The 22,041-nt window shown below is 38.4% G+C and overlaps 3 protein-coding genes across 9 annotated transcripts in view; 1 reads left to right on the top strand and 2 right to left on the bottom strand.

Moving 5' to 3' along the window:
* Positions 1-642: 642 nt before the first annotated feature.
* LOC125193800 (phosducin-like protein 3) lies at positions 643-2,430 on the top strand. Its single transcript, XM_048091686.1, has 4 exons — positions 643-904; positions 1,207-1,350; positions 1,456-1,661; positions 2,148-2,430. The coding sequence occupies exons 1-4, from the start codon at positions 663-665 to the stop codon at positions 2,297-2,299; spliced, it is 744 nt and encodes a 247-aa protein (XP_047947643.1). The 5' UTR covers positions 643-662; the 3' UTR covers positions 2,300-2,430.
* A 121-nt stretch (positions 2,431-2,551) lies between these two features.
* Positions 2,552-7,129, bottom strand: LOC125193799 (sister chromatid cohesion 1 protein 2). 6 transcript variants are annotated; one of them, XM_048091682.1, is made up of 14 exons: positions 6,864-7,128; positions 6,129-6,405; positions 6,002-6,039; positions 5,882-5,925; positions 5,663-5,715; positions 5,367-5,575; positions 4,572-5,282; positions 4,258-4,375; positions 3,941-4,074; positions 3,390-3,853; positions 3,230-3,266; positions 3,106-3,127; positions 2,899-3,031; positions 2,552-2,816 (listed from the first exon to the last, which is right to left on the bottom strand). In XM_048091682.1, exons 1-14 carry the CDS (start codon positions 6,985-6,987, stop codon positions 2,718-2,720), a joined length of 2,463 nt encoding a protein of 820 aa, XP_047947639.1. In that variant the 5' UTR covers positions 6,988-7,128; the 3' UTR covers positions 2,552-2,717. The 6 variants fall into 6 exon arrangements, with proteins under 6 accessions (XP_047947639.1, XP_047947640.1, XP_047947641.1 ...); XM_048091683.1 differs by having other exon boundaries at positions 4,572-4,676; positions 4,974-5,575; positions 6,864-7,127; XM_048091684.1 differs by having other exon boundaries at positions 4,572-5,575; positions 6,129-6,275; positions 6,380-6,405; positions 6,864-7,126.
* A 492-nt stretch (positions 7,130-7,621) lies between these two features.
* LOC125195939 (cytochrome c1-2, heme protein, mitochondrial) overlaps positions 7,622-22,041 on the bottom strand; it is a 15,474-nt gene continuing 1,054 nt past the window's right edge. Inside the window, exons 1-8 of one of the 2 annotated variants that reach the window (XM_048094233.1) lie at positions 11,645-11,766; positions 11,155-11,223; positions 10,690-10,910; positions 9,340-9,619; positions 9,173-9,244; positions 8,329-8,445; positions 8,135-8,200; positions 7,622-8,039 (exon numbers count right to left, since the gene is read on the bottom strand). In XM_048094233.1, coding sequence (XP_047950190.1) covers positions 7,923-8,039; positions 8,135-8,200; positions 8,329-8,445; positions 9,173-9,244; positions 9,340-9,619; positions 10,690-10,910; positions 11,155-11,214 — 933 coding nt within the window. In that variant the 5' untranslated portion in view covers positions 11,215-11,223; positions 11,645-11,766 and the 3' untranslated portion in view covers positions 7,622-7,922. Of the gene's footprint in view, positions 8,040-8,134; positions 8,201-8,328; positions 8,446-9,172; positions 9,245-9,339; positions 9,620-10,689; positions 10,911-11,154; positions 11,224-11,644; positions 11,767-22,041 lie in introns of those variants that run through there. The other variant, XM_048094234.1, reaches the window with a different exon arrangement.

Here is a 22,041-nt window from a genome sequence, read left to right as displayed (position 1 = left end):
TAACTCGAAACATGCAGTTCCCGATTCTCGAATATAATTATTTTTTTAAAAGTGTGATTCATTATTTTTAGTAGAGAGATATGAAGAGATTGTTTTAAACAACTTTTTCAAAAGTGTGATATACTCTCTTCGCTTCCCAAATAATTGTGTTTTGTCTTGATTCCATTTTAAATATGTTTAATTTTATGTCTCTAGGTGTGAAATGAATTGGGGAGTATAGATTTACTGAATTGTTATTACTATAGTAATACATTTTACTATTTTTAAATCTTATATAGTTATATTGTACGTACATAAATTCTTTAATTTATTTCGATTTCTATTTATTACTAACGCTTAACCCAACAAAAATTATTTCCCCACATAACAATGTGATTAGATTGTAACTGCAATTTTAAATTATCATAATTATTACTAATACAATTCTTAATTTTGAAAGAAGTTACAAATTCATAAAACCCAAATTCTAAAATCATGCTAATAGATTGTAGTAATTGAAACCAAAGTTGAAAACTGAATTACAAATTTAATCGAATGGGCCAAATTGTCCATTTGAAAGATTGGGCCGAATAGAAATATGGACTGATTGGGCCGAGATTGAAACGAAAATGGTATAAATTGGTCGAAACAGAGTGATTGTGCAACTGCGAAGATCGACATCAATGGCGGATTACCATTTTGTTTACAAGGATTTGGAAGGAACTTCCACTCAATGGGACGATATTCAGAGAAAGCTCGGGAATCTTCCGGAGAAGCCACCGGTGTTCAAGCCTCCGTCTTTCTCCCCAGCTGAGGACGAGGATTCAAAGCCCAAGGATCGGACCTGGATCGATGGCAAAACCGAGGAGGAGCTTGAAGATCTCGAGGATGATCTCGACGATGATCGCTTTCTTGAGGAATACAGGTATTCAATTTCGCTGATGTGGAACTTGTCCTGCAAATCGGTAGCTAATCACTTAGTCTACAAATTGATTCAGCTGATTTAATTTCCTAGATTGGATGTTACTTATATGGTAATTGATTTGCTTTTGCTAAAGAATGATCCTTGATGATAATGCATCTGCTCTGTTGAAGTTGATTCTTCAATTATTTTTTCCTCTTTTTTGATGCACTCTGTTGAAATAGGATCACAATAGACTTGATTGTAATCATTGTTTGTTGTACTTTCGATTATCTATGAGTGTTCCTTCAATTTGATTTTGATAGGAAGAAAAGGTTGGTTGAGATGAGGGAAGCATCTAAGGTAGCAAAGTTTGGTTCAGTGATTCCAATTTCAGGATCTGATTTTGTGCGCGAAGTGTCACAAGCTCCACAAGATGTTTGGGTAGTCGTCTTGCTCTACAAAGATGGGTAATAATTACTTGTTGTTGACATCACTAGTTCTTGTGTCTCGGTTGATCGCATGGAGATTGATCACAGTACAGATTTTTCTAATTCCTGAGTGGTCTTATACAGATTCCCAGAGTGCAGGGTGCTTTTGCAATGTCTTGAAGATTTGGCGAAAAGATACCCTGCAACGAAGTTTGTCAAAATTATATCAACGGAGTGCATTCCCAACTATCCCGATCGTAATCTTCCCACGATTCTGGTGTACAATAATAGTGCTGTTAAGGCAACTCATGTCGGGATACATAGTTTCGGGCGGAGGTGCACTTCTGAAAGTATGTCATCTCTTACTGTGCTTTGGGACACTGGCTTATGTTTAACTTGTTAGCAACTTTTCTTGTGGCATATATGAGTTTCCCGTCCCCACAGTTGTTAGCTGTTTATCGGGCATGTAGTACCGTTTTTAACATGTATAAATGCAGTTGAACATCTGGACAAGTGACATTTCAGTCATTGAATCTACATCTAAGATATAAAAACCGTATATGAAGAGATTTCAGTCATCTGTTATGCATAAGCAGTCACTTCCCAAAAGTTTAGTCTTCATTATATTGTCTTCTGTGATGTAGTTATGTGATTTTATTGGAAAATCTACAGTCGATGCTAGAAGTAGTTCTCTGTTGAATTTATAAGTTTGCCGGCCATTTTAATCGTAGTTGTTCTATGTTGAGTAGCCCCCTTTATGATTATATTACTTTATTAAGAGTATTATTTAATGGTAGTCGTAAAAAATGTGATGGAATTGTATTATTTGTCTTCAGGTGTAGCCTTAGTTCTATGTCAGGCAGATCCGGTGCTGAACGATGGACATGGAGAGCAATCAAGAGATGCTGTTCTTGACGGAGTGAGGAAGAAGTTTCTGGAGAGGGTTGTCAGAGAGCGGGAAGATGATGATGGATCTTCAAGTGATTGATATTTGCACGTGTACTCTGCAGAGGAGCTTCTTTTTATGCTCTCTAGAAATGTAATTCTGCTGCTGTTTAGGAACACTTCTTGTATCCACTTATCCATATTGTTATCGTTGATTGAGGGTTTTCTAGTTTAGCTGCGTTTGACATGGTGGTATTATCTCCTTTTAGTTCTTAGTTAGCTTACTGTTTTGCTACTGGGAAACTAGTTTGTGATGAACTCAGTTGAAAGTGTTAAGTGTGGATTACTGAAGAGATGCAGAATATAAACAAATGGATATTGAACCGTCCTAGTTAAAGAGAGCACAAGTAAGCATTCAACAAAAGCCATTACCACATGAAAATTGTCCTAACTCCCTACGTTCTTGCTAAAACTACATCTATCTAGAAATATTTACAACGAAATGCTCATCTACTCCGTACTCATTCGAAATACTGCCTCAGTTTGGGGGTCTCGCGCACAAGAATATTGTGGTAAGCACTCTCCTGCTGCACGTCTATGCAGTCTCGTGTTTTCAAAACCTACAATATTGCAGACATAGATTAATGGAGTACTACAGAAGAACTCAAGGATATACATATATATATTGCTTGAATGGATTACCAGCATCTCATAGAACATAATTGTGCTCTCTTTCTTCGTTTTTCCTGCCAATAAGCGCGACAAGCTCAATACTTCTTCCTCTTTTCGTGTCCTTTTATGCAGGAGCTTCTTAGCAAGATAACTTCCAATTACTCTGCATAGAAAAAGAGTTCATCACAACTCACGCGTGAGTCAGTCAACTTTTACCAGACAGAATGTAAGTTATACCTTGTTCTGGAAGAGAATGCATCTGGAAATACGAAGTTGGCAAAACGAAAAGGTTAAATAATCACAATATAAAGAATTTTGCTATCACACTAGAGAACATAATAAAAGTAGGGCACTTATATACCTTTCTCCAAGCTATCACCTTTGAACGAGCTCGTTTCCTGATAGAAAAACATTTTAGCCATCAATGGATGTATTTAGTGACCAACTACTATGCTGGCAAGTTTTGTTTTGCATTTAAAATCAACCAACAAAATCAAAATGCAAACCGTGTAAACGATTACCTCCTGAAACAAAGCGTCCGGTTCAAGTTGTTCACTTGAAGATGTACACTTCTCTATGCTTTCAAGGGATGAGGAAGATTCCAAGATTTCTGAATCAGCCGCAACTGTTTCAGCTTCGTGTGATCTCAACGAGTTAAAGTAAGCAACAGGTGTTCCAGGAGCGATCGGAATTTGGTCCTGAAAATCTTCTGCAACCGGAGATCTGACAGGTGGAGTTTGTTCAAGAGGCTTTTCTAAAACTAGGGGCGTGACAGCAGTTTGCCCACTCAGTAAATCTGCAACTGAAGAACTGACAACTGGAGTTTGTGTGGGAGACTCTTCTGTAATAGGAGATCTGATGTCTGGAATCCGTTCTTGAGCACCATGCGTTGTAGGAGCTTCGAGACCATCTTGGCCAACAGATGATTTCACAGATAAAGTTTCTAGTGAATAGCAGCTGTTGTAACAGAGATTTACTGAGACACCTGAGTAGGAAAGGAAACAATATTCAAGGTGGCGGAAAATCTTTTACTTGTTGAAGCTGAATCCTATATGACTATGAGTACACTCACCGGGAATCGAAGGCTCAAGGAAACTGTGTGTGTAACTTTTATGAGATCTCCAGGCTTGTGACCGAGTATGAGGAATATTCTTTCTCCCGCGTTTTAGGTCAATCGGATCTTCTTGTATCCATCTCTTCAATACCCTTCAAGATGAATAGCAATATACTCGCATCAATTTTTTACGACTACAAGAAATTCATCTCAATTAAGAACCACTAAGTCAACAGAGACTCTTCTTAGTTCTTAGGACTTTCTCAACACATGTCTTATGATATATGTTGTACTCAGTAATACCAAAGAATCAAAAGAGAAAATCAATCACATACTTATTTGGCACCACTGTGGCCACATCCACCAATGCCTTCCGCTTTTTAAGAATCTTCGCACTCTCCTTTCTGCCAGGAGTCTGAACAGCTGCAACTCCCACAGTTCCAACATCTGTTGCTATACAAAACAAAACATGGACAGGAGTCACTAATCATACGAAATGCAACCAGAGACTTTATCATGCCAGAAACCTTGTCAGAGTTTGATAGGCATGGAATAATATATCAGTCAGATTTAGAGAGTGTCGACAGAAAGACCGAGAGTACATTGGAACAAAAATGGAAAGTGTAATGTAGTCAGAGTGTGATATTACCTGGAAGCTTTGGTTGAGGAGTTAGAATAAACACATGAACACTTTCTGGTTTCTGGCATTTTACACTTTCCGGGGGAATGACCTCTAGTTCTGGACCCACTTTCCCTGCATTATAAACTGCTTCAGTAGAAACTTGGTCTAAATGTTCTTGAAAACTCGACTGAGTAGGCAGATGGTCCATGCGCTTCTCTTCAGCTACATGCTCGTCAAGTGTTGGCTTATCATGGTCATCTTTCTTTTCAGCCAAGTTCAATAGCATTAAACCGGATAAATGTTCCATAGAGAAATTGCTTTCATCGAGTATTTCCAAGTTTTCTACAGGATTGCTTCCTTCGCGCGATGGGTTCACTACAGAATTCAATTCTACATCTTGAATTGGCGCCAGGAAATTTGAACTTGTACTTTTATTAGACGGCCTGTCATACAATTGCTCCTCTTCAGCTTCATCCAACACCATTGGTTCAAGACGATCTTCCAAAGTAAACACAGTCCCACGAAGCATCTCCAAACTTGGTAAGGGAAGGATACCATTATTGGATAGACGTACAACAAAATCAGACTCCATACTGCTGGTCGGCCATTGGATATTAGTCTGTAGATCCTTGGTAGATAAATAATCATACATTTGTTCTTCTTGACTCCGTCCCTTGGTATTTGGACTGACATTCTCATGAGATGCCCTTTTGTTCAGTTGCTCCTTTTCAGCATCATCTAGTACCATGAATTCAATGCCCGGACTTGGTAAAGAATGATGCCTACTATTTAATAAACGAACAGCAGCACCAGAATCAGAACCTGACTCATTTGTTGGACAATTCTTGCAATCCTTGATGAATAGCTTGTTATGCATTTGTTCGTTTTCAGTTTCATCCAACTGAATTGGATCCACACAATCTTCTAAAGAACGACGTGCGTGACGAAGTACCTCAACACCAGCTAAAGAAATGTTTGCATTACTTGATGACTTCACTGACAAGTCCTGTTTCTGATGGGCTCCTAACACACTGCACCAGTCAAGAGATAAGATACGTTACTAAGTTTTCACGTGTATATGTGTGCGTATGCAAAAGTAACAGATCTTGCATACATACTCTCTGGGCGGTGTGTGAGTAGATGAGTAAGCTTCAGAAGGTAGAACAATATCCTGTAGAAATTTTGTTAGAGGACTATCAGCCAAACAATATCATAATAAAAACTGTCACTGAATCACTTCGCGAAGCTTATTTTTTTCTACTTCTATGCTGATTTGCTACAACTACATCACTTTCACAGGAAGTAAAAGGGAAAAAAATGAAACCAAACACACACACCTTGCAAAATGAGCCAGATCTACGAGAGACTTTTCCGCGCCCATCTACAAAATCAATAGATGCTAAGTTGTGCCAAAACAGACGCATAAAACCATTGCAGCAATAGCAAAAACACCATACCTGCATGCATCTCTTGTTCATGTGATCTTAATTTCCCACTGCATAACCAAACATACCAAGAAGAAATAGTTAAATACCCACATAAACCTACAGCTTATAGAGGTAACATATCAGGCATGAAGCTCACCCCATTGCATCTTGATCTAGACCTAGATCAAATGTATCAAGTTCAAATCTCGCGGGTAGAGTAATCGAGTGAGAAGGTCCCTGAGGGCGAGAGATGCCGACACCTGCTTCAGCTTGTGCACTTTTCCCGGTCTTAAAGGTACACAGCCTGTTGAGAATTTCATGACAGTCATTAAGTAGATACTCAACTTTCTTGGAGTAGATTCTCACAACGCCTAGAAGAAGGAAGGCTAAAATTCTATGAGTGACCACCGGAACTCCATCATCAAGGATCTTATCTGAAGAACACAATTGTAGCAAAATTGGTTAGTTGCACTAAATTCTTATAAAATAACATAGATCATCTGCTGCAATTTCATTTGTACTAATAGCTTATGCTTAAAACTATCAGCTGCATTAATAACTACATACTTTTCCACAAAACCTCCATACATATGCAGCATTTCAATTTTATTGATTCTAATTAATAGTAGCAGAACTAAAATAAGTAGTAAAATAAGGAAGAAAAAAACCCCTTAAAGTATTGAAAGGGCAAACGAGAAATAGCTTTTGAAACGTGAAAATAATGGATTTAATTCAAGAAATTATTAGTAATTTGCACTAAAAACGCAAAGAATTGCATCCGCAACAAAAACGGGCTAACCAGGCGGCAAAAAAAACAAAAACAAAATTAAAATAGAGACAATACTACATTACTAGTATTTATCAGTGAAGATGAAGATGGAGAGAGACAGACCGACAGAAGAAGGAATGTGGGTGTGGTGAACTTGATCCTTCTTAAGGCGTTTATGGCAATGAGCGGCCATCCAAATGATGCCTAACGCCCCCTTCTTCGACAGCAGCAACTGAGAGTAAAACATCTCTCGATTCTCTTTCTCTCTCAAGCTTTGGTTATGTAATTTGAGGCAAGGAAGATGTGGTCTGACAATATAAACGGTCGATTGCTGAGACTCAAGAGAAGAAGGGAGGAGGTGTGCAATCAAAGCTTCATTTTCCCAAAATAACATACAAATATTTTTATTTTATTTCCTCACTCTTTTCTATTCGCTAAATTCTTATTCACGATAATGTCCCTATATGCTGTCAAGTTGAGAAATGATTTTAAATGTGATTTTGTACTCCCATCAGTAATCCTCATAAAGTCATAATTCTAATTTCAACATATCAAAATTGCTGCCGAACATCTTTATGCAAGGGACCAAAAAGGACAAGAAAGGGGCATAATCGTCCACTGATATTTAACTGGAGGTGATGTTTAAACTTATCATGTTTCTCGGTAAAATAAATACTACTCCAGTAGTATACGTGTTAATATTAGGAAATGGACTAGTAATTCTTCTACTACATTTTTATTAGGATAAAGCTTAGGTGAATGACAAAGAATACAACAACTTAATTAGGAGATGCTTTATTTCAAAACCGGTAGCATCCAATGTGATTAAATAAACCTCAAATCATACAATGAAAATTTTGCTCAAGTAATGAATTCTTTGATTGTGTAACTGAGAAAAATATTGTACTCACTACTATTATTGGGTTATTACACGGAGTTGCACTTTCAGGCATCTCGTTCTCTCTCTCTCTCATTTTTCATACAGCAATCCAAACAATAACAGTTTCCATTAGCAGCTGGAAAAAACCAAGAAATCTTCTCTCTAGTAAGATTTCATTATTCACCAACAAAATGGAAAAGCTACAAATCTGCCCGCAGCCTGGAAAAAAACTGCCGATTCATGAATAAATTAGCACAAAGACGAGCAGATAGTCGATCCTCTAACACGGAAGTTGAGGAAATTTAGTTCACGACATCAAGCACCAGCTTCCGAGACTTGAGAACAGACCACCTCATGCGCCTGTAATAACCAGCTTGAAGAAGCGCGAGTGATAGAACGAATATCCACTTAAATCCCATCTGTGGTTTCAGTTTAGCAATGCCAATATGTAAGACAAGAGGTCAAAAACTGGTGCTGTTTACAGTCTTTGCTATATTTGTTAATGAATCATTACCAGTTTTCTCTCTTCCATTTCAGGCTCTGCAGCCCATGCTAAAAATGTGACAACATCTTTCCCCATCTACGAAAGATAGCAAATAAAGAGATGAGCATGAAATGGGAATGTGACCTATAGCTCAGACCTATGCATGAATGGAAGACCAATACAAACATGTGCTCATGTGCAAGGAAAATAAATAGGGATTTTACCTGAGCTTCTGTTGCGGGTGTACCATCTTCATACTCAACGGCACCATCATTAAGCATTTTTGGCATAGCAATAGCTCCACCAGGGAAGTAAGGGTTATAATGCAATCCTTCACGAATCTAAAAAGGCAAATACTTGCGCCATTTAGAATCCCAAATATAAATACCAAATCGTCAGTTAATGGCAATTAAAGTTCAATCACAAATTGTGAATATTTACAAAGATAATCCAAACCAGAATCCACAAACAAAATGAAAGAATAATTGTTTATTCTCATAAAATATGCATGGCAGTCTCATGTACTCAGGACACATGACATGAACACACAACTACTTCTAAAATGAATTTTAACATCAGTTTACTACATTTAGAGTTTCATTTGAAGTACTATTCAAAACCACAAGAATAATTAAACAAAAAATACAAGGACAGGACCACGTAATATAAGGAATGCTGCAGATCAAAGTTTAGGTACCAGAGCCATAACAACAAAATTTGAAAGTTCTGTTAACACTTGAAAATTAAGCTATGAATCACGATGTAAGAGGTGAAAAGAGTGCTGGTTGTAGTAAGGGTGACCAAATGCATAAAGAGACACCCTGCAACCCGACTTACAGAGAAGAAAATAAAACAAAAAGGAGCACAATAGTATGTTTAAAGTGGGAAGGGTAGCAATGAACATATTAATCCACTTGGTGAGCTGACATTTGTCGAATACAGACTAAGTTTCGATAAACTCTATACTAAGATGAGGTCATTTTAGACACAGTCACACAGATTCTTCAATATAATATTGGACTTTGCCAAGGTAAATCAAATATGATTCTATGAAACAGAAAAACTTACTGTAACACCAGCAGGAGGGTCATGATATCCAGTCAATAGGGCAAACACATAATTTTGACCATTGTGGCGAGCCTAAAGAGGCAAAAGGAAAAAAAAATTAGGAGAGATGATGACATGACATTCCAAGGATAAAGAAATGAGGAAGAGCCCGGAGTGGTAGAAAATACTTTGGTTATAAGACTTAAATCAGGAGGATAAGCGCCACCATTAGCAAACCTAGCTGCTTGTTCATTTGCATATGGCTGAGGAAACCGGTCACTGAGCTTGCCAGGACGAGTAAACATCTCTCCCTCATCATTTGGCCCATCAACTACCTCAATCTCAGCAGCCATAGCTTTAGTTTCTTCTTCGGTATATGCAACACCTACCAAGTCACGGAATGAAATTAAGGACATTGAATGGCAGGAGGCACAAACTTGTTGATACACCTGGTGACCACGACGAATCCTGTTTAACATAGAAGGCGTTTTAATTTAAAATCAATTGGAGATGAAGAGCATTCAAGTATTTAAATGGAGAAGAGGATGAAATCCAATCACAGTAGTAAAAACTAATCCATCATATTTGGTAGAACAGATTAAAGACAACCATTTGGGTTTAATGGGACAAGTATCTCATATGATGATAAAAGCATAACTACATAATGGTCATGTTATTGCAATGCTTACAGTTACAGCGGAGAATATTTCAGCAGAAAGCACTAGAACATTAACCGAACAAAAAGCAGAAATTAAATGCACATTGCAAGTATATACTGGTATAGGAGCAAAAAGATCCAATCTCACTTTCCCTTGGCATAGTTTGTTTAGTTCATTAAAAATCCATCTTCTTTTCTTGGATTAATCATGATCATATAAACATATGTCCCCTTCTAATTTCAGTTGGCACCTTCTAGGGGTCAAGTATATGTTGAAGGAAAGAGTGTTTTTGAATGAGAATATGAGGGTGGTCTTTTTGCAGAATGCATAGTACAATTCGGACATCAAGCTGGTCATCATTAATTATTAAAAATAAGATACTTTGCGTCGATCATACCCTAAGAACAGAAAGATACAGCACACATACAAGGAGAAAATCTAGAAAACGGACTGCCCCAAAAAACAACTTTTTCGACACTGTCAAGTGTCAAGTACCAGAGGCGAGGGGGAGAACTGCGTTGATAGGCCTCCATCAACCAAGTTGATATTATAGGGGAGACATATAGGTTGAAAGCAACTACAAAAGATTGATGTAGTGCAACATCCTGATAACTGGTTACAAACCAATGTACGGGATAATAAGTGCCGAGAGGTTATGTAACACAATGAGTTGGTTCCAAACATATTTTAGTCCCACTATTTCAAAGAGAAATCTTTACAAGAACGAATCTATAAGCAAATAGACACATAAAAATTAACTCAATCAAGTGACAAAACCATTTCGTTTATATCGGCAACAGAGAATGCAGAACTGAAGATATTCAGTTCTTTTAAATACAGAGTACAAAAAAAGCTTGAGAAAGCTACAGATTAACTTACGAAGCATGGTCATATGAATTTAGAATGCCACTGTGTGGCCAAGGATAGGTGGCAGCCTCCAAACCATGTTCAGCCTCATCACAAGATGCTATTGTTGCATAACTTAACAACCCTGAGACACCTGCCCCACATAGAGCCAATACCCTCCAGGACTTAGCGGTGGCAGATCCAACTGCTTCCTGCCCTTTCTTAGAAATAAAAGATGACAAAACTGGAGATGCCTGAAGGCAAAAAAATATTGGCATCGCCATTTCAGCATTTCATTTAAGCACTTAATTCAGAAATTGCCTAGATGCTGGTTATGACAGAGAATATGAAAGAAAGAATTTCTCAGTTCCGTGTCAGGAAAAAGAATAATTGAACCAGAGGAATGATTTCACCAACCTTACATTAATAGCATTGAAGAAAATGAGAAACTATCCAGACAGAACAAATGTAAAATTTAACCAAGAAAGAGAATCATACAGTGTTTTGCGATTGAAGTCTCTCTCTTAGCAACCGGCGGAGAGCTCTGCCCCCAAACATCTTATCTCCCTGTTTATCGAAATAAAAGAACAGAATGGCAGATGTTCAACTTGGACTAATCCCACTCTTGATAACATAATTCCACCAAATGAGCAGCATTTCCACTACATCACTCTACTAGATCTAGTCCATGTAACTTAGAAAACCCTAATTGAGTATTTCAACAAACAGCCAGTACGATAACTGAAGATGGAAATAATAAAAATGGGAGATGGTATACTCTCAATTTGATTGCAACTCATGCAATTGTTTCTAAATTCAAACACGCATATTAAATAACACCAATCAGCATCTTAAAACAGAAGCAACAAAGGCAGCATCATATAAAAGTACCATAGCCCGAATTGAATCAAAATAATAACCGTCCAACGTGTAGAAATGCAAGAGAAATAAAAAAAAATTAGAAGAAATCTGAAGAGGAGAAATTCACCTGAAAATAACGAAAATCTCCACGGCGGCGAATGTGAGATCCGAGGATACGAAGAAGCTAGGCGACGACGTCAAATTAATATCTGAGGATAAAAATAAAAGGAGGTATTGGGCCTCAGTGACGGATAAGAGCAAATTTAGACTTTGTTTATCAGTCGAGATTTTAAGTGGGCCTTAGGGATGGTCGCCCTAATGTAGATTAAAAATGGTACCTGTACGTATCTGAATCGTACCGTGTAAAATGGAGAGAGGAGAAAAGTGAATAAAATAGAGAGTATAGAGTAAAATAAAGAATGGAGTAGAAAGGATAAGTGAGTTAATTATTTCATACAGGGGTAAAGGAACTTTTCAAAATGGAAAAACGACTCAACTATAGTGGAACAAGGGATTATTATATACCACTACCGTTATTTAATAAATTTAATTGACACTATTCCCGTCTCATGCTACTGATAAGACTTATTTCATGCATTGACTTTGGATATATAGGGGTGTCGAAAAGGATAGCGGGTAACGGGTATTTTCAAACCCGACACGATACCCGACGGGTATCGGGCACCCGCTACCCGCAAAATTCGGGGTCGGGTTCGGGATTGGGTATTCAAACTAGGAGATTATCGGGTATCAGGTTACCCGATACCCGAGCGGGTATACCCGATTATCCGAGCAATTACCCGATTTAAACTTTAATTAAATCTAGAATTTGTCATATATTTATAAAACACAAATTAAACCACCATATATCTAATCTCGATGTGGGACAACCAAGCATGAGAAAGAGCCAGAGCAATTTGCTTAGCTCTCCTTTCTTATTTCTATCGCTATACTCCTCTCTAATTACTTTTAAGTATATAATGAACCCAAAAAGTGATAATTCAAATATGTTATAATTTTTATTCTCCTACATCTATATTGGATAATGTTTGATATGTATAGTTAATTGCTCGCTGGCAAAAAGTCCATGACCCTAGGACAATATATTTCCTTCTTAAACCAAGCTTTTAACCATGCAAAACCATGCATCTCTTCCTCTATAAATACAACACAACTTCATCACCTACACTTTTGCTTCACCACTAAAATCTCTAAACAAAATTTCATCTCAAGTAATGATGCTAGTAAGTGCTTGATGAAGAAGGATTAAGTCTCTACACACTACATTCCTCTTTTTTCTCAAGGTATTTATTTATGTTTAACCATTTGATTTCCTAAGCTTTACATCACATTTGCTTTTTCATCACACCATGTTAGTAAAATTCATCCAGTTATTCTCATCTTTATCAACATTTATAGGCCGAGCTTTTCTCACAATTTGTCATGCTCAACTTAGACTTTGAACATAAGACTCATATTCAATACTCTTTCTATACTTGTTCACAGCATTGAACCAACCTTGAAAATAAGATCTCATGTCAAGTTTTACAAATAAATTCGCATGCTTATCAACCGTTTTATGCTAGAGACAACCAAATCTTGAGCAATTAGGGTGGCCTTATGTAAATCATTTCGAATACTTAGCTCTTAAGAGTACTTCATAAGCACCGAGCTACCCTAAACAGCCGCCACTACCTCTGTCGGTGCCGCTGCTACTGTCTCCGGCAGCCACGCACACCTCGCTGCCCTCGTGGCAGCCACACACGCGACGCTGTCACAGTGGTAGCCATCGCTGCTGCTCCTCGGCTTTCTTCTTCGCGCCGAACTCCCGCCGCCACTGCCCAACTGCGGCTGGTCTTGCGCACGCCGACGAGGCGACGACACCCCGACACTAGTTAGAGAGTGCAGAGAGAGTGAGAGGAACGAGATGTTGAGAGAGAGAAGGAAGGCTAATTCTTTTTAGTACAATTAGGGCACCACACTTTTGAGCCTTCTTGTGGGTTTATCTTTTATGTTGGGCTCCTCCTTGTTATGGGTCAAGTGTAGAAAACTCCTTAATTAATTTCTTAAAGATAGGAATGTATGAGCTCAATGAACTCTCTCCTAAATAATTGCTAATTACTTTTAAAGTTTCTTATAAAATAGAGAGCCATATGTTTAATGGAATGAAGTTATCTTGATCGAACCCCGAACATATGATGCATATTCTATGTAGGATCCTTGCATGTCATGCACCTTATATATGTTCTTAAGACTAATTGAATCAATATCCTCTTTCTAGAAGGGTTTGTTCGTGGAGTTTGATTTCCGAGGTCGAGCTTGTGTAGAGTTTTACTTGGAAGCTTTGAGGTGGGCTTTATTTCCAACACATTAAGAGTGGATAAAATTATCAAATATATGAAATAATTTTTGTTTGATAAAATCGTACTTACTTTCTTTTTAAATGTTATCGTGCCATAAATTATTTATTTTATGATGCCTATTTGTTTGACGATGCCAACTGAATGAATGAATCAAATTCGGACTCCAATAGGACCAAGATCCTATTCGAGTTAGTTTATACAAAGGAATGGACCGTGATTCATTGTAAGGGTTGGCCGTCGATGTGATCGTGGAAGGTGGCCTCCTTCAGCACACGATGAACCATCGAGATATGACGGATTCTGGAAATGAACTTAGTCGATCGGACAATATTTATAGAAAATGAACTTAGTATGCTCGCCTTTAAGAAAAACCCACGTGTGTTACGTGATGGCATGACAATGATAACTTTTCTTATATGTGTAACTTTCGGCAATGTGTTCACGAGAACCCCGTACTCAATCTGCATGTATTTCTAAATGTGCGGTTGATCAAGTGATGAAATGGTGGTGAGTGGAGTTGGTGGTCGTCTCATCTCTTCCGTAGGATTTTCATGGCATGTGTCTTCATACATATGACCATGTGGTTACAACTCCTTCATGATCGGCTTGAGTGACTGTGATAAACACTCTTTTAAATCCTCATGATCTTTCGTTGTCTTGTGAACCTCATTTTATCTTATGAAGAAGTATATGTGTGTCTTATTAGTCACGATTTACCGAGCAATGCTATCCTTAGCAAGGTGCGGTCGTGACAGAGTGGTATCAGAGCATAGGTTTTTTGCTCTGTAACCGTGAGTCCTTCTTTGAAAAGAAAAGTCCAGAATTGATTCACTAGACTAAGTTAGTAAGACCAAAATTCAGCACTTATTTCATCGCCCTCAACCTGAAGGAAGGTAATTTATTCTTCTTGTGAGATGTTTTTTAGAATTTTAATCAAGCTGATGAAATGATCACTCTTGAAATGATAACTTAGAAGAAATAAGTATTTGTGTGATCCTCGCTTTCCCGAGCGATGCGTTCTTTTATGTCAACTAGTATTAACACTCGTGCTATGCACGGGACATATGATTTTTATTTAATGCAAACAAATTCCGAACAATAATTTAATAGAAATAAAAACCAATATCATTATGTACACTTAAAAAAATGTACTTCTCCCTTCTCACTCTAAGCGAAGCATTTCTTATTCGTCACAAGATTTTATACGCTTTTATTTTGTGAATTGAATGGATAAGTAATAAAGTAAGACATACAATAAAGTAGAAATAATTGTGTTTCCATTTCAGAAAATGTGTTAATTAGAATAGAACATATCCCATTTGTATACTAACTGTTAGTATGCCTTGAATCTGTACTGTTTGTCGCTAGCCATACGGGAGTCTCTTTATCTTAGTAGGTCTACCCATCGTTTGTGTGTCTATAAATATATGCGTAGGGCATATAACTATGTGATCCGAAAATAATTTGAATACAATTCGTTCTTTGTTTCCAACCTGTGGATGTAGCCAACTCAATGCTTTTGTTTTGTCTAGTTTATACAATTTCTCTATTATGTCACAACACTAACATTACGACCCCATTTATAGAAAGTTGTCTCCAACTCATTATCCACATACATCAATTTGTTTACAACTTATACCACTACGGCCCACCATTACAACTTACTAAACACTAATAATATTATGGTTCTCACTGTCCACTAACACCACTTAAATTATAGTAATAATTTAAGCACATAAAGTCTGTAATTTTGTTTTATTTCATACTATGTACTAATTTTGAAAGTGTGCAGTTGTTGTCTTGTTGTTGAAGTGATTTACAATTATATTGTCAATTTATCATACAATTTTTTGCAAGTATTTATTTTTAAAGCACGCAAATTTTTAAATGATTCGTTCATTTACTCCACATGTTTCAGAACTTATGTATCATCTTAAAGCATACTAACTCAAATGAAATTATGAAAGAGCGAATTGTTTTTTTCACATACTATAAAACACAAATCACTGCAACTCTGTAACATTATTAAAATTTGAATCTCAAATTACAAAATTAATAAGAATAAAAACTATCAAGCAAAAGAGCATAGTCATACACATTGTATCGGAGAAGTAAATATAAAAAAAAAATATGAACAAAACTATTGGGCAAAGTAAATTATCACCGGCCACCAAAAATAATAATGATACGTCCAACTGTTAAATGTCAAATATAGAAATAAAACATTAAATAATAATTACATAATAGAAGTAGTACTTATTACACTAAAAATTTATATTGGACTAACTTCGTATTAGTAAATTCTAAATGGACTAAGGTACGTGGAGGCTTAAAAATAAAGAGGTCCATTAGATCGCATATAAAGAAGAAGTGTATTGTGTCAACGATTACACAATATTTGACACCTCTAATTCTCGAATACCTATTCCCACAAAAAACTCACTAATATTTTAGAGTTAATCTAAAGCTGTATACTACTTTTAATTTTTATGTCTTTAACAGTACGAAGAAGCTATGAGCGTTGCACATTGTTTAGAGTCCTATACCTAACTAATGTGCAATTATATTTTTGATTGATTGTAAATTACGAAATTGATCAAAAGCTCGATAAAATCTGCCTCAAATGCTTTGCACAATACTCAATATCTCGCAAAGAAGATATATTATGAGAGTTTTGAGCTTTTTCACCATTCATAAAATAAAATTTAACCAAAAAATTTAAAGTTGAAATGACGGTGATAGCTAGTAAGTCCCCATGATCTGACATCTAATATGCCATATAAATTTCTAACTTTGGATCCGAAGTGATAATATATGTTTAACATATTATGTAATAAGATAATCAAATATTTCATGATGTTTAACTTTATGCCAATGTTATGAGATTCTTGTTAGAAGTACGTAGGATATGTAAGATGATAACAAACGCTTGTTTAGTACCACCATTGAACTTTGTCGCTCTTTTCGCAAATTCTCGTATGCCTTGATGAACGAATTCGAAATACATCTGCTCTAAATAAGATTTCCCGATGCTTATCCTATGACAAGTTGATCTCACGCTACAACCCGAGGCACAAAGTTCTTCGATAATGAACGCTAACCCCGAGGTGTACGGTTGCCAAGTGCAGCACTTTGATTTCTCATAAAAGAAGATTATCAGGTATACTTAGCCAACGTTCTCCCTTACTTATTGTTTCAAGAAAACATCATGTGTAGATGAATCAACGCCAGCGGCCGCAAGCAAGTCACACCCTAGCTATCGATGATGATGCGATACTCACCTATCAATCCTCAAGCCTCGTCATGGAGGCACATAATGAGAGTCTTATAGGTTTTATGAGTTGTGGGAAACAACTCACAAGTATGGCATCACGGATTGACGGCATACGCTCATCCGATCCCCTACTACCCGACGATTAGGAGATATGGACAACCAGAAGCAGATGATTACATTCATCGTCGGCCCGACACCCTAGAGGATGAGTGAGACTTCCAGCTTCCTATGTGCCATTCTGAGCGATGTGCGCACGAACGTTCCGCCACCTCCCCGACATCCTAGCACCGCCCCCACCTCGTGGAATCCCCGACCCTCCCTATTGCCGAGCCCCAATATGAGCACGAGGCAGACCTTCACGCACACAGAGAGTTTTACCCCGGGCTACGACCGACCCTGTGGAGTTTGCTAGTTTTCCTAGCCAGAGCATGACCCCACGTGGCGGGGCAAGGCCCCCATGATCGCCGCCCTGCACGACGATGAGTACCCGATAGAGTATCGGCAGATGATGAGGTATCTCCGCAAATGAGGAGTCCTTTTGAGCGCGAGTTCTGGGGCGCTCGGCGGGCTACCCCACCTCGATGACGTGGACACCGACCGGGACCGATACTATCGGGAGCTACGCCGACATCATTAGGGCGAGATACACCACAAGGTTTGGGCAATCCCGACGCCGCGAAACCTCCTCCCGTGCGTGGGTGTTACCAAAGAAGTCGCAAATGACCCGATTGCGATCAACACGAGACTTTAAGGGAAGCTCGGGGTTGAGCTCTCAGGCTCGGATGACGACTAGTAGAGTAGTTCTAGTTATGTACCATCAGCAACGGACCCTTTAAGAGGTCGTCCGATGCTAGTTATTTTATTTTATTTTCTAGTCCCTTGTGATGTGAAAACTATTTCATCCTACTTGCCACGATCTTTTTCTATCGATCACTTAGAAATTGAGACTTTCGTATGTTATGTAGAGGGTCGCTATGTACAAAAAAGTCCTCTCTAGAGACAATTTTGGCTTGATATGTATATTTATATATGCGATGTTTTATGCTTCCGATCATATCCGTTTATATGTGATGTTATTCTTCCTCTTGTTATTTATCTTCAATTTGGATTGTGTACAAGAGACAACACGTGATTTTGTTTTTTTTTATGAGTCTCTCAATAATAATTTTTTTATAGAATGCTACCTAGGAGGGTTGGACGTCCTAGAAAACGGGGAAGGGACGCAGGGAAGAGGCCCCAAATCGACGAAGGAAATCACGAAGATTCGGCACGGTTACGCCACCCCCTCCATCTCCATCTCCACACCCGCCTCCACCACCTTCACCTCCCCCACCACCACTTATGCAAGTTTCGAGAATTGAACGCAGGATTGAAGAAGTCTTCTCCGACATAATCTACCAATCTTTAACGGATCCGGACCTTGGCCAAGGATTTGAGACTTAGGCGTGCAATGGAACGAATATTCAACTTCTTGCAATGCACGATGGAGAGCGCATGACATGCGTGACTTGCCAATTGACCGATCGACCGATTTCTAGTGGGAGGCACGTAGAAGGCTGGTTGGTGCCCTTGCACAACTGGAAGACTTACAAAACAAATAAATCGATACGGATCTATTTGACCGATTATGCGATTAATCAATTCACATGTTAAACGATAATTGCATGCTAGAACACAAATAATTCATGCTTAGGAAAATATAAATCCTAAACATGATTTCTACTAGCTTAGTGGTTACCAATTTTGATTCTCCAAAGAATCGCGATTGCTCGCGCCTTCTCCACGTGATGATCTTCAATACTAGACCACGGATCTTCGACTGGTTCCCGAACTCGATCTCGATATCGAGGTGGGCTAATCTTATCAAAATACTAGGACTCGAATAAAGAAGACAAAATCTCACGGAGAGAATTCGAGAGAATTTTCGAGCTCCTCTAAAAACGAGGGGGACGAAATTTCTACTACTAATTAATTGTCATTATGTCTCTCATTTATTCTCCTATTTATATTAAGTTCATATTGGGCCCAAATAAGATCTATGGAAGGTTTTGATATGACCCCCAATAGCTTTTTACTAATTAAATTGAACCCACAATTTAATACAAGCTTATATCGAATATTACGAGCAACCACTACGTAAGTAATTGAACTCTCCCCATCCAAATCCGAAATTACAAGTAATCCCGTTCGTTATTTATATTATTTATTTCCCGCGCTTAAGATATAAATGTCCATTAATTAACAAATGTCGCTATGGACTTAATTAATTAACATCTTATTAATTCCAAGAGCGGACTTAGCAAGAAATATTTATTTATTATTCATAGAGCGATAAAACTCCAACCGCCGCTTTTCCGAGTAATAAAACCTTGTTCGAGCTCCGTTGAGGACATTATCAAACGAGACTCACCTCGCGCACGTTTCAACATAATAGTAATCCTAGAACCGCTAGATATTAATCACCACTACCCAATATATCGATTTATTTGGCATAAAAACCCGCACCATTTGATAAGTCAAAGTAGTGCATAATCAATACCGTATACCAATACTAACATATGTAGATTAAGAAATAGATTTTATCAAGACCTAGTTTTTCGCAGATAGCATAAAGACACGCTTGCCGTTAGATCCGTTCGGCTATACTACACCAATGTTATCTTATTTCAATAAGGCTTAGAAATATGTGGACGACATTGCAACCTTTCACGATAGGTAGCTAAGCCTATCTAGGTCGTGAAATTTACTTTTCTTTGCAAAGATCGCATAGATCACGTGTTACCTTAAAGTGGACGACGCCACAAACCGCCTACTAAGCAAAAGACTTAGACTTTGTTTACTTCTTATGCATTTAAATGTTTCGAAACATCTTATAAATGCACAAACAAACACCATGTAATAATAATAGTGATTCTATTCGTGCGAGACGCGAATAATACCGAATCAGAAAGGATTATAGAGTTTTACGTATACAAGAGATTCTATTCGAGCAAAACTTGCTCGAAACATGCTTTTCAGATACCAAACCTAACAAAGACCATGACCCCGCCGATTGTGAACTTAACCTGGAGCTGTCAAAGCTAAATGTGTGATAAATACATTCCTAAGAGTTACCGAAAGAAGTTAAGTGAAGTGAAATTCTATCAACCTTAAGTACTAAGGATGTTAGTAACAGAGTATGATAGAGTTTTCTGGAGATTTCCCGATATGCTCCGAGCAAGCTTGACACTCGATGAAAGGATGGCAGAGAAATTTTATGTCGGTCTCGAGGCACGAGATTGGGATGTGCTAGCTAGCCACTGGATCGACCTATCTCGGAGTCCCCGAGCGAGCTTTGAATATAGAGCAGCAATGCCCAACGAAAGGAACACTTAGATCGCAGTTCCCATTGCCTCTCGAACCACCCACAAGGGTCCAAAGAAAAACGCAAATGGAAGGTATCCGAGGTCCTCAACAATGTAAACGGCCAGGCCAAGACAATCTCACCACCCCACCATGACGCTGGGAGACAAAATGCCCCGAATCCAACTTGGGGTTATCAGAAATTCGAGACCGTGCCCCAAATGCAACAAGGTACACATGGGGACTGCAGAAGCAGGACGACATTTTCTTCGTGTGTGGAGGAGTGGCCACTTTGCTAGAACCGCCCAAACAAGACTTCGGAGTAGGGCAAGATCGAACCAGCCAAGACAACGCACACGATGCAACCTCGCAACCACCACAGTTACCTCCTCCACCACAAGGAAGATCTCGACGACCGAGTCTCCCATCACAGCCCGCTATGCCTTTGACAAAAGCCAGTAAAGGACCAGAACTAGCGTGTAATGGCCGCTTCTGTACCTATCTTATGGATTCACTCGATCACTCATTCCTCACAGGATGTTAGACCGAATCTCTCATAAGTTATCACTTTACCACTCAAGCTCTGCTATGAGAGTTTTCTCATTTCTACACTTGCTCCCCTTTTTGTTCGGGTCGTTACTATTGCTTCCTTCCCTTAAACATATTTCCTCGACTTCGCCAATCTTATACCTCCTTTTTTTCATTCATTTTTTCCTTTGACTTCGCCAGCCTTATTCCTCCATTTTCTTCCCTTTTTTCTCTTCTCCGACTTCGCTCACCTTATAACCTTTTACTCGACTTCGCTTAGCATCTTCATAACCCAATTCCCCTATTTTTCTCCTTCATGACTCTTCTCCCTAAGCATTCAGGGTGCTCCATTTACACGTGTTAGCTCAAAATTGTTTTAGCTTATAACTCGCTCTTATGGTGGGGCTTCACAACTAAGTCACTAAGGCATCTTCTATCGTTCTTACTTAATCCGCATTGACCTCGCTTATTAAAGAAAAGGCCTCTAAGTTGAAATACATCATATCTTCAATTACTTCACCAAGGAGATCATGCCGTATTATATTCACCACCATGCGACACAAACAAAACCTCGACTTAACAACTCTTAACATGCTAAACAAAAACACGCATTGATCCTCCTCCTCCCACTTCACTCAAGCTTGTCCCCAAGCCATCGTCGAAGGGGGAACAGTGGTAGTCAATTCAACGAACAACAAACAATATAGCCTAAATAGAACTTCTCACACTTAGACCGAGCATCGGCTAAGTGGGAGTAAGACAATCTAAAACAGAACACAACTTTCACACTTAGACCAAACATTGGCTAAGTGGGGAGAAGGTGAACACATATAGCAATTATTAACTAGACACGTATAAAAAAACAGACATAAAGAACAAAAAAGTACGCTAATACGTAAATTAAAAGTTACTTGGTCATGGGGCAATTCCCTGTCCGCCCCTCGAGAGCCGATCAAGGATTCCGGCCAGTCATTCACTTTCTTCTTCGCATGCCCTCCTCCCTTCCCCCTTTCGCGA

Source organism: Salvia hispanica, chromosome 6 (genome assembly GCF_023119035.1).
Source record: "Salvia hispanica cultivar TCC Black 2014 chromosome 6, UniMelb_Shisp_WGS_1.0, whole genome shotgun sequence".
In the NCBI taxonomy this organism is placed as follows: Eukaryota; Viridiplantae; Streptophyta; class Magnoliopsida; order Lamiales; family Lamiaceae; genus Salvia; species Salvia hispanica.
The sequence above is the reverse complement of the archived record's forward strand: the minus strand, read 5'-3'. Positions and strand labels throughout refer to the sequence as shown.

Bases quoted from the DNA above. Each gene is read 5' to 3' on its own strand.
- LOC125193800 (XM_048091686.1), top strand. From the start codon at position 663: ATGGCGGATTACCATTTTGTTTACAAGGATTTGGAAGGAACTTCCACT. The intron at 905-1,206 runs GTATTCAATTTC...TGATTTTGATAG, and splicing joins CGCTTTCTTGAGGAATACAG to GAAGAAAAGGTTGGTTGAGA. The intron at 1,351-1,455 runs GTAATAATTACT...GGTCTTATACAG, and splicing joins GTCTTGCTCTACAAAGATGG to ATTCCCAGAGTGCAGGGTGC.
- LOC125193799 (XM_048091679.1), bottom strand. From the start codon at position 6,987: ATGTTTTACTCTCAGTTGCTGCTGTCGAAGAAGGGGGCGTTAGGCATC. The intron at 5,716-5,881 runs GTGTGTGTGTTT...AAATTTCTACAG, and splicing joins GATCTGGCTCATTTTGCAAG to GATATTGTTCTACCTTCTGA. The intron at 2,817-2,898 runs GTAATCCATTCA...GCAATATTGTAG, and splicing joins TTATGTTCTATGAGATGCTG to GTTTTGAAAACACGAGACTG.